The following is a 12500-nucleotide window of genomic DNA, read 5'->3' as shown; positions in this document are numbered from 1 at the left end:
CTCGGAGCCGACGGCGGGGGGGACTCGGAGTCCGGGGCCGGCTCGGAGGAGGCGCTGGGCGGCGGCGACACGTTCAGCAGCAGCCTGGTCGACATGGACCAGGGTGCCCTGGAGGAGAAGCTGAAAGGACTGGCTTTCAGAAAGCAGACCTCGTATAGGTGAGTGGGGATGGACGGTGGACGGGGGCTTCCGAACCACAACCGTAATCGATGTATTGGGCCGATTTGTCTCGCTACACGGACAAGAAGCCCAAAAAACGAAAAACTATGAAACCCAACAGAATATACAAAAGTGCGGCTTATCAGATGAAGATGCACGTCGAAAAGGCAATGGACGCGATAAGTGGCAAAGGATTCAAGTACTGACTGAATATGTTAAACATTGATGAATTAATTGTATATTTATGTACATGGTGAATACCACGCATACGTCGTACTGACGGTATGGGCACCGAACGGATGCGTTAGTCTTAACTTATGACAGTGTCATTGCAATATATGATGTTATTACAGTGTGATGAAAATAATATGACATTGCACCGTTTATTTCACGGGTTGGGGAGAGAGAGAGGGAGAGCGAGGGAGAGCGAGAGAGAGTGTTGGGATGTTGTTCTGTGTCCAAGGTCAGTGGGGGGCAGGGGCGTGGGGTGGGATGTTGGCATGTTGTCCCATGTATTGGAAGAAGTAGATCAGTGCTTGTGGCTCACTGTTATTGGTGATTCCTCTGAGATGAACAGTGAACAGTGGGCTATCAGGCGTCGGCTGTTGTCCGTGTCTGTTGTCGAGCGGCTCTTGTGATGTAGCGACGCAAGACTCTCAAACGAGTCATTCGCTTGAGGAAGAAATCTTCTAAATGACTCAGGAGTCTGGAGTTCACTTCAGCAGCGAGTGACTCCAATTTAAAATACTGAGGACCAAATGAAAGGCCAAGGCATTTGGCGTGATTCATATTGAGGGATGTGACTGATTTACACTTTTGCTTTGCACCAGCATGAGTAATGTTGGCAGAAGTAGGTATTTTTTGTGATTCAAACTTTGCATTTATCTGTGCAAAATGAATATATTTGAGTGAAATTAGGGGAAGAGATTTTCTGGGATCCACACTCCACACAGAAATCCACCGAAATCTGTTGAAATAAATAATTTGATGGAATTGACGCTTTGTCTCCTTGTCTCTTTCACTCATCAAGAAACGAATCAGACAAGATTAATGGAACCTTTCACCACTAATTTGGGGTGAAAATTGTGTGGTCTCTAGAACCACACTCTTGTGAACACTGATGCGCACAGGCACAGAAAAAAAAAAAATAGAAATTATCCGAGATTATTTTGGCAGGGAAATTGACAGTCACGTCATGCATGGCAGATAATCTTTTCCGTCCACAGTGTTGTGAGCTGGCTATCAACGAATCACACACTTCGAAGCTGTAATACCCAGCGCTGATAATAACAATGTCTGTGTATGTTTTGCTGTGGTCCTGTCTCTGTATTGTGTATGGAGAGTGTGAAGGGGGAGGGGGATTGATTTTCAGTCTGTGTGTGTGTGTGTGTGTGTGTGTGTGTGTGCGTGCGTGCGTGCGTGCGTGCGTGCGTGCGTGCGTGCGTGCGTGCGTGAATGCCAGCAGCAGCCCGACACCCCGGTGGGACTGGCAGCTGCTGTTGATAGTGAAAACTGGCCAGAGACCAAACACACACAGACATCCGAAAACACACATGTAGACACATAATGCTGGGCTCTGGTGGCAAGTCCACCCCACTGTAGGAAACATGTCTGTGTGTCTGTCTGTCTGTCTGTCTGTCTGTCTGTACATCTGTCTTGACCTATTTCCGTCTCTGCGCTACATTGAAATAACTGTGATCGCCAGGAATCAGCTTCTGTCAGAGTTCACATCAATAACTTTCACCTGATATTTGAGTCGTGGCTCTGGGTGCAGTCAGATGCAGAAACGTTTGTTGTTGCGTGCTGTCACTGTGTTCTGTTGGGTCTAAAGGTCTAAGGCCCTCTCCCTTACTTCTACCGCGTATGGATCTCAAACAGACACAATGCACCAAAACGAACCACCATTAATTCGATCCCACGTCCAAAATGTCAATTATGCCACCAACAAAAGCCTTATCTTTTGCCTTGTCATCCCCAGGCTCGTTCCCCATGTCCGCATGGTGGTATTTTATCATTCAGTTATTCATTTTTACCTACTAGTTGAATGATTGAACTTTAACTTTTGTCCCTGTGTCTGATGCGCTAACTTTTCAGGCTGTGTATTCCATTTTTGGAATGCCGTGTCTTCTTCGTGAAATCAGCGTGACATAAATGTGATTAAATTGGAACAGCATTGATACCGTATGTATAAACTTCTCAAGTGAAATTTCTTTGTATCTCTGTTTTGTCTAAGTATACATCAGCTGAATCCAAGTAGACGTATGAAGACATGAAACATAAATGTGTTGTACAAGCAAAAATTTTAATTGCTTCATGTAGGAAATTACATTAGCTGGTCTGGGGACAGAGGAAGTGAGGAAGCTTAGTTTACATAGCTTTGAAGGAGCCTGGGCCAAGAAGTGAATTACCATATGTGGCAATATGAAAGGACCCTGAATTGATGCCAATGAACATCAAAGGCAGTGTGTGTACAAGTGTGTGTTTGTGTGTGTGTGTGTGTGTGTGTGTGTGTGTGTGTGTGTGTGTGTGGGGGGGGGGGGGGGGGGGGGGTATTATGCATTTAGGCAGCTAAAGGCACGTGTATCCTATCTGCCAGACATTTGTCACACTATGCGTTTCTTTGTGTGTGTGTGTGTGTGTGTGTGTGTGTGTGTGTGTGTGTGTGTGCGCGCGTCAGTGTTCCAATGCAGATAATTGTCCTTCCTTTCATCTATTCTCGGACGTCTCAGCTGTCTGCCTGCATGACAATCCTGTCTCGGTTAGGAAACAGCAGGCCGACTTGCACACAGGCAGATGTGCGCGCATGTGTATTATACTGTCCAGCCGTTACGCTTGCTCGCATGAGAACTATGCATTTTGATCAGCAAGGGAGCCAGTCTGCCGGCTGATCAGTGAGCCAACCATCCGTCTGGCCGGTCATTCACTCAACCCGTAGTTAGATCAGGCAGTCATTCAGTCTGTCAGTCTTTCTGTCAGTCAATCAGTCTATCAGTCACCAAGCAAAATGTTCCGTGAATCAATCCAGAAGATGGTTGGACAATCATGTTGTCACAATAAGTGATGGCTAGCCACAACAAGTGATGGCTAGCTAGTCAAATCAGCCCATCAACATGGTAAATTAGCTGTGCTTCTAAATAGGCTTTGGACGAATATATTTGCAATCTTCAAATCAATCGCCGAATGACCCAGCCCTTTTGTGGCGATTTCTTTGGGTGATTCGTGTCCTTTTATTTTGCAAATCTAATGGTCTGTCTCTTCAAGAACTCAGCTTGCCAAATTATTAACCTGTCTTTAAAACCTATACCCCTTTTCTTGGGGTAAACAGGACACCGGGGGTCGACCGCTAATTTTGGCCCCTTTACCGGCACAATGTGACACGTGTTGAAGTTCCGTACGTTGGCGCACAAATATACAAACAAATATCCATAAATCATTTGATAATTTCATATCCCCTTAAGAATCCAAAATCAAAATCCGGAGTTATTTCATTTTTTCTTTTTGTGGTACCGTGAAATTTTGTGAGTGTGGGGATTGCATCGTGGGCAGCACATCGCCGGCAGCTCTAGTATCGCCCAAAGCTAGTGCCCTGCAGCATGGAGTATGGAGTTTCCGTGCGCCATGCTGCTTCTACTGTAATTTTGGTTAAAGTTTTTACAGTTTCATGTCGTTGTTTGTTTAAGTTGCTGTGTCCTCTGTGTCATAGTTCTTGCTTTTGGCAAACCACGTGGCTTTGATGTCACAACGAGTAATGTCACAAACATAAGCTCGATTACTGTCCACCACAGTCCACCAGTCAAATGAGAGATTCTTGATGTCACAATCAGCTTCAAGCCATGTGCAGCTTTTGGATTGTGTTGACGCTTTAGACCAGCGTAAGTTTTTCCAGTTTTTTTCCACATGATGGTTGCAAATAATTGTCTTAAGGTCAAGTGGAGATGGATATTGGAGACTTTCTACATCAGTGTTGAAGTTATTTTTGCTGACAAGCGACAAGGAGCGGGACATTTATCCAAGCCCGGTCAGTGAGAATAGTCTACAAAACACACAAATATATCGCTGGTTGTTTGGCAGTGGCAGGTCAAATTTTGACATATCGCACAACCCTACCACTTAACGAGTTTCACTTAGGCAGTCAGATATTTGGCACAACAAGCCATTCATTCCTTTCCAAGGGCAATTTGGCAATTTCCTCTGACAATATTACGGCTAGGCCTGTCCAACACCTCGGTGGTCATGGGTCATGTGTCGATCGCCTGTCACCTCGCACCCAGTTTTGTAGTCATTACAGTGGTGGAAACATTTGAAAGACATCCAGCACATAGGAGTAAGCAGACCACCACCGACCCAACTTCACATGCGCACAGTTGACCATGATGGGAGTACGGTGTACTCGCTGTACGCCCTGTCAGGGGAAAAAACAAAAGTGTTGAAAGAGAAGGGTAGCAAGATCCAAAGGGAGAAGAGAAAGGAGGATGAAGCAGGGGAGGGGGGGTGTCTAGAAAAAAGGTGTCTGGCGTCGACTTGTTGAACGGGCTCTCACCACCTGCACGGGTAAGCAGTGATCAAAGGCCTTTTTCATCATCTGATACTCTCAGAACATAAAGCGTTTTATTCAGCCGCCACAATTAGGACAGAATACAGTGTGTGAAGAGTGTGTGTGTGTGTGTGTGTGTGTGTGTGTGATGCGTGCGTGCGTGCGTGCGTGTGTGTGGTGGGGGGGCAGAGGTAGCGGGGGATGAAAGAGAAAGTGGAATGGTGCATGATCCGATGGGCAGAGGGCACGTGCTGGGGTAAGGAGACAGATGTTCCGATGAAAAATGGCGTGCGAGAGACCTTTTGTGTAATTGCTGATGCCATCGGTAAGTAAGGCGGGTCATGCGTGAGACCTTATTCACATTCATCACGGGAGAAGGGTGAGCGAGCTAAATGTCGCAAAACGGAATGTTGGAGTGGAGAAAGTAAACCGGGAAGTGAGCAAGAGACAAGACGAGGTGGAGGTCAGGGTGGAGGAGAGAGAGACAGATAGGATGGGGGGTGGGGCTGGTGAAAAGTGCACAGTTCACGCCATAGTTGAGTATGACACTGAATGTCAGGATTCCGTGTAAGTGTTAGAGTTAGGTGACATATCGTTATTATGTCGATATTGTGATACAAGACTAGATATCGATGGTATTTTGGTCGTAATGGTAATATTGAGATGGAGTAAAGTAATACTGTTCTAGCTGTTGTGCTGTAGCTGTTCTAATCAACGCCACGACCTGCTGGCTCTTAATATACACCCGACTTGTGATTGTCCCTCAAATATTTATGATGTGTAAATATCGTTGTCCCCCAAAATAGAAAATGATTGATATTGAGGTATTTGCCAAAGAATTTGGTCATATTTGGCTTAGTTAATGTTGTCCAGCCCCACCGTGGAAACCCTAAAAGAAGCTAAAGAAAAGGTACGTTGTGTGAGACGTTCGTGTTCACTCCTTCTGTCTGTATCGCTCTCGCTGCGCGTTGAGTAACCTACTAACTGCTGCGAGAGCTGCGCCTACACAATTCAAGTTTTAAACCATCTTTTTAACTGTTTTAAGCAATCCTTAGTGTTAATAATGCACATCATATACAATAGTGATATACATCATATACATTTGTCTGGCTGGGTGGTTTTCAATGTGGTGGAGGTTAAAAGGCTGGGTATCGGGCAGGATCACTGTCATTGTCCTGTCCTCTCGTCCCTCAAGTAGATCTTTTAACTGGAAGTGAAACTAGTGGAGAAACCAAGGTAACGGGAGCCTTAATGTTTCGTCCGACGGCGACGACGTGTTTCACTTGGGCTTTCTGCAAGCGGCGAACCCCCCGCGTAAAAGATTCAGCAGAACACTTGGCTCTGCGGTCGTTTTGGCTGAGAGACGCTCATGAATTTTTTAAGCGGACGATCTCAGCGCTGATTGTTGATGAAACACGAGGCCCGACGACACTTTTATTTTTTCTTTTTTCTCCCTCCCTCCGCTCTCCATTAAAAACGGACTAACAGATCCACATGCATATTCATGGCACTCTGTGTCCCTGTCAGAGGAGAGAAAGGGAGCAACAAGAGGGAGATAGTAGAGGGTGGAGGAAGGAATAGGCAATTCAGCATGCTTGGATATACTACGTGGATGAAGAGTGGAAAATTGTTGGGTCAATATGTAAATTATGCATATATCTACCGTATATATTTTTTGGAGTGCTTATGTATTTACTTGTTTGTGTATCAAATTTCTCCTCAAGCTTGCTATATCGTAACAGTTACCAGTTCTGGCCATTCAGCAGCCTGTTGACATCAGTCAACAAATCTCTGAAGGTTGGATTAGATATCAAGAATAGATGATTTCAATGTTTTAAACGGATGATTTGGATCGTTGTTTGAGGAGTATCACATGACTGCTTTTCGAGTCATTCTCCGAGATATCAGCGCATGGAGGCATTTGTAATGTACAAATGCCGACTTCAAGTGGGTACATGTGCAAGACCTTCTTCCGTGGCAAGAACAAATGCAATACACCAAAAATAATGTGTCAAAGTGTGTTATTCGTTTAAAAGCCTTTTTATCACATTGACTGCCTCGATCTTGCTCAGCACTTGCTTCTTGGCTACCCTGAGGGATTGCAGTCTCAGGAGGCCAAACCAAAGCCCTCCTAGGTGTTCACATGACAAAGTGATCAACACAGAAGGAAGGTAAATAAGTAAAAGTTCTGAGAGCCAAACATGCTGAAGGCCCTGACGCACGTCATCCCTGTTCACGGAAGACTACAATCCATGAATGTGCAATGGTACATACAATTGTTTTTCCATATTTGAATCGTTATTTAAAAGTGCAGTGTGTAAAATTGAGTGCCACCTAGCGTTGAGGTTGCAGATCGCAACCAACCGACTACCCCTCCCCATGGCGGTGCAACATGGCGGCCTCCGTGGAAGAGAGAAGGTTGCCGCGAAGGCCCTCTCTTGAGCCGGTGTTTGGCCTGTCCGTTCTTGGCTACAGTAGATAAACATGGTGGTACAACACGGCGGCCTCCGTGAAGCCTACCCGCTCCCTATGCAGATAAAAACGGCTCATTCTAACGTAACGCCAACACAACTATTCTTATTTCCATGGGATTATACACTCAATAAAACATACTTATGAATATTATACTCCATTTCTGCCAAGTCCGGTCCGTAAAATCGACACACTGCACCTTTAACTTTCGAGTCTCAATAAATCTTGCATGATCAGGTTTGGAAAGATACTTTCACAACATCTTATTTACCCGCAAACACCCTTTCAAAAATCCACCACACGATTGCACCTTGGTGCCCCGGTCGCGCTGCCCGACGAAACATCGGAATGATTTCACATGGACCAGAGGTTTGTGGAGAAATCCAACCATGTGCCTGTTGTGTAACTACAAACTGAAAGGTGTGATGCCTTTTCATGAGAAATGCTCTTGGCCAACGGCAGGCTGAAGATATGTTTTCATTGTATTCTTTAAACTATGTTTGTGCCCCTGGAAGCGGTACAATAGGAGCTGCACTGTAGTATTGTTGTGCACAGCAGACAGAAGCATTTTTGTTAATAGAAGCTCTACACTTTAGGTCTAAGCTTTGGGGGAGGGTTTGGCTTCTCTGTCGAGCTTGGCACTGTCAAACATGTTGGAACCTGAATGTGTTGGGGATCATGTGTGTGTATGTGTGTGGGTGTGGGTGTGTGTTTGTGTGTATGTGAGAGTGTAAGCGTGAGTGATTGTTAATCATCCCAGTGTGCCTGTGTTTCTATTACTCTGACACACTCGTACACACACTCTCCCACACACACAAATACACAGCCGGTAGTACATCCTTCCCCTTCCTTGCTTGGGTAACACTATTCTGGTTTTCTTGTGTATGCTTGTGTTTGTGTGTGTGTGTGTGTGTGTGTGTGTGTGTGTGTGTGTGTGTGTGTGTGTGTCCCTCTCAACCTCTTTCTCTTCCTTCTTTCTCTGTCTTGTTCTTCATATTGCATCGCTCTTTCTCTCCACAAGCGCTCACAAATACCCTGCATGTACCACGACAAAATGGCCCTCTAATTTCTCTCTCTCTCTCTCTCTCTATTTCTCTCCTTCCTTCCTCTTTCTCCTTTCTTGGCCTTTTGAGGACTGTCTGTGTGCTGGCGTGTGGTGCGTCTGGGTCATTTTGCCCGTAACGCAGTGTGTTATGTGCAAAACTGAAAGAGGATTGGCCAAGGCCTCGGAGCCACTCCTTATTAGTCGTGTGTCTGGCTGTAAGAGGCTTTTCCTGCTTGGAAATGAAGCTGAAAATCAGGATGTGGGCCAAAGGCGCGAGAGGAGAGAGCACAAGGAGAGAGAGGGGAGAGGCAGGAAGATCTCCTCCCGACCACAGAGATGTTCAGAAAACACAAGCGATTTGCTCGCACCCAGGTGTTGTGTTCTCCGACCAACATCCTCCTCTCCACAGACACTGGAGATGTATTTGCCTTCAACAGAATCACGTCAACAGGACATGTGTTTCATTTTCAGAGAGGGGGGGATTCTTAGGACCGGGTACAAACCTGAAACTAGATGCACCTCCATCCATGATCCTGTCATTCTGTGAATGGTTGGTTGAATGGTTATAAGCCTTGTGAGTTGTGGAATAGAAACAATTTGTCAAAACCTAGCGTGTTAGGTAGCGCATGGAATGGAAGAGTACATGTGTTTTTGGAGAGGAGGTGATTCTGGGGGTGATTGATAGGACCGGGTACCGATAGTTTGTTTTGAAGTCATGCCTACAATCAAATACCAACATAGTCACAAAATAATCAAAGCATTTCATTTCTGTATTAGGGTGAATTTGTAATGTGAAGTATTGTTGAAATGGTTAAAAAAAGTTGGTAGAAATTAGAATTATGTATAAAATGTTGATCGATGTAGAACTGCATAGTGAGCCATCTCATCAATATCGGAGTAAACCAATATTGAATCGAATTGAGACTAGTGGTCGACAGATTAATCGGGTCGATATCTGTGTATGTGAGAGAGTCGGCATTAGCAAAAGATGTCTGCAGATAAAATATATATTTTTTTCGATACATATCTATTCCGAATATTTAAAACAGTTTCAATACTCAAGCAACACTATGTAACCTTTTAACCTTAAAATAACAGCTTCAAAAAATTTTCGATGGAACACTGACTTGTAATATGGAGAATGGCACCTTTCATTCCCACCCACCACCTCCCCACGCCTGTTCTTACACAATATAACTTCTGTGTTCGGGTTCGAAACTACGGGAAAAGTGCGTTATGCTTTATTGGCACAACATCACTTGCTTGATGTTTAGCTCCGGTTATCACAGTTTTTTTGCCTGGGAAAATTTATAATTAAAAAAAAAGCAGATAAATTATAGACTTGCTGGTCAAAATGTTCGGTAATAATGCTTATACAAAACGTAGCCACTTCCCCTCCACTAAGGAGCGGGCGAGAAGAGCCACTGGCACCCGCAGGGCCGGGATCCCACCTCACCTCAGCTGGTGTGCGCCGGCCCTCACTTTCATTGTGTTTATTTTTATTTGTAACATAGGCTGTTATTGAAACATGACAGATAAGGTTCAAATTTGTCCTGTAAAATAAATGATTTTCGGACACTGGACCGAGTTTGACCACAGTGGTGTAAAAGTGCAATTGCACCCAGAAACTGTTGGGGCGCCAAATCCCAAATCTGTCCCATTACAAAACACCCGGTACCGCATCACACACGTCTCCCCTTTGCTTTCCGTTGCTAGGGGACTTAATTTAGTAAAAACTCAATGTTTTTGTGTAAATACTAAACTTGTAAATAATAAATCCTGCACTTCTGTAACAGCGAGACTTTCTCAATTTCCCAATCCCAACCAGACTTTAATATGACGCCATATATTTTTTATTTTTTATCATTCATAATTATTGTACTTTAAATTAATTTTAGTTTTTTTTCAAAGTTTCATTTTTTATTACCTGTAGGGCTGGGTATTGTTTCAAAAAATTAGGATACGAGTACCAATGCCAGTACCCTTAAAGTGATAACGATACCAATAGAGTACTTCATTCGATACCCATCATATGAATGGAATCATTCAGTTGCGTAAAATGCCACCACTCCTGCCCATCCAAATGATTTTTACACTTATTCATTTTGAAAGTGTTCAAACTATTGAAGTATTTATTAAAATGCTAATAAATATTAAAATATAGTATACAGAACTGTACAATTAAGTATTTGGGCAGTGTAATTTTAAACAAATAGCCAGTACAGGAGGAATGATTACAGCGAGGAAAACCTCTTTCACTGCTCATATGGACACCTGACTGTCGTTTTAAGACAGACTTGAACAATTGTGAATCTATCATTTAACAGACTGTTGTAGCTACTGCTGCGGTAGTGAGCCAATGATACATCACATTTAATCAAAAAACGCTTGTCATACAAGCCATACAAATAGTATTTATTTTCTAGATCTGGGTACGAAAAGGATTGAATGCAGGTATCATTTGACTGGAGAAGTTTCGATACTTCTTGGTATTGGGTTATTTCGGTCGATACCTTAAAGGTATTGAGTACCAATACCCTGCCCTAATTACCTGTGAACATTTATTTATTGATACATTTTTTATTCAAAATTAGTGCACTGCAGACAGAGGGCCGATCTACTTAAGCAAACGGAGAAAATCGCGACAACAACATTAGTGTTAAATATATGTTCATTTAAGTTCAGCCAGTTTGTGTCTCATTTGTTATTATTAAATTGTTGTATCTAATCAAGTGAGAAAAAACATGATATCGGCATTATATATCGGCCATCGGCTGCCCGGCTAAATATCGGGATCGGCCATTGAAAAAGCCATATCAGTCTACCACTCAGAGTTTCTGTGAGAAAAAATTGGTGCCGGTAAACGTGTCCTGGAAGATTTAAATTTCCTGGACAAATGGGAGAGATTCAGGTCAAATATTATCTGTGTTTATTGAGCTTAAAAACAATTGATAAGCAGGCTATATAGAGAATGACCTCATCAAGGCATGTACTGTAGATGTAGAATATTTTTATTGAATATTCAAAATAAAATAAGTCCCATCAGTTAACGCCATTTTAAATATAAATAGTTAAAGTTCAAGAGATTATAAAAATGACAAATATTACTTCTTGAAATCAAATAATTTCCGTTTCGTCAACAATAAGTAACAAGTGAAGCCTCTTTAATTAACATTTCACTAAAATAACATTTTGATCAAATCAAAAACAAAATAAATATGGCAAGTAGGTCTAACTAATAAAGTTTGTGGTCTTGTCCGTCTTCGGTGGGACGAAGAGTGCATAAATATCACAAAAAAAATGCCAAACTATGGATGTGTGTGTCCCAACGACACAGCGTCTTCCTGCTGCTCCTCAGAGTTGTACATGCTACGGCTCCGTCTCCGCTTCGTGTGTTTACTGCGTCTACAAGCGCAACCTGTCCACCAGGGAGGGGGCGGGGCTTAGTTCCATCTCGACAAACGTGATTGGTCAGAGGTGAAGCTTTCAGCTCAGCTTTAGATCATCCACGCTGATTGGCTTTCCCTTGCAACTTGCGCCGGGTGGACCAGCACTTGTTTAAATTGTGCTCGAAGGGAATAATTTTCACCGGACATTGTGACCGGAGAGATTTAAATATGTCGGACTTCAGCAGATGATCCCGGTCAAAAACCGGCAATTACCGGATAACAGAAACGCTGCTACCACTAATTGCGACCCTTTGTATTGAAATTAAATCGAAACGAGAGATCCTGCCCGGTATTCCGCCCTATTGAATATGACATCACAAAGTCAGTATTTTCAATGTCTTCAGAGTTGAAACACACTTCAACAGCAATTACACTGTGACCCAAATGCCTACATTTAACAGTGTAGCCCGTTCCTATGGATACTGAGGCTGGGCTTACAGTGTTTTGCTAGCATGGCTATGAAACCACATTGTCGGACCTATCCAGTACCGTCGGCCTCTTTCTGCATCGCGGTCACTAGGTGAGCCCAAATTGCGGGGGGGGGGAAATGATTTATCGGTTTTCAAGCAGACTGGTTACCGAGAGGATCATGTTTTGATTCTGAATGACTGGTTTGTTGACCAGCCATATGGCTGTCTGGGAAACCGCTTGACTTGCTTTGACTCAAGCCTGTTTCATACGTCCTGAAACCAGACGCACCTCCCTCCATGATGCTGTCACGGATCAGTTGTCGTCAAAACCCAAAGGCAAATTCCGCCCTGTACTACACCAAATAGACAAGATGTTGATACTTTTCATGTTGTTTCTTAGTGTAAGATTTCATATGCATATACATATACAT

At 43.6% G+C, this 12500-nt stretch overlaps 1 protein-coding gene across 3 annotated transcripts in view; it reads left to right on the top strand.

Moving 5' to 3' along the window:
- The window catches only part of dgki (diacylglycerol kinase, iota), a gene marked incomplete at its 5' end in the record, with an annotated part of 80551 nt that overhangs the window by 66 nt on the left and 67985 nt on the right, over positions 1-12500 (top strand). For all 3 annotated transcript variants that reach the window (XM_080022481.1, XM_080022482.1, XM_080022483.1), the window contains one exon: positions 1-158. This exon is cut by the window's left edge. In XM_080022481.1, coding sequence (XP_079878607.1) covers positions 1-158 — 158 coding nt within the window. The remainder of the gene's footprint in view (positions 159-12500) is intronic.

This window comes from Zeus faber (genome assembly GCF_960531495.2).
Source record: "Zeus faber genome assembly, chromosome: 21".
NCBI classification, from domain to species: domain Eukaryota; kingdom Metazoa; phylum Chordata; class Actinopteri; order Zeiformes; family Zeidae; genus Zeus; species Zeus faber.
Note: the sequence above shows the minus strand (reverse complement) of the source record. Positions and strands in the feature narration are given on the sequence as shown.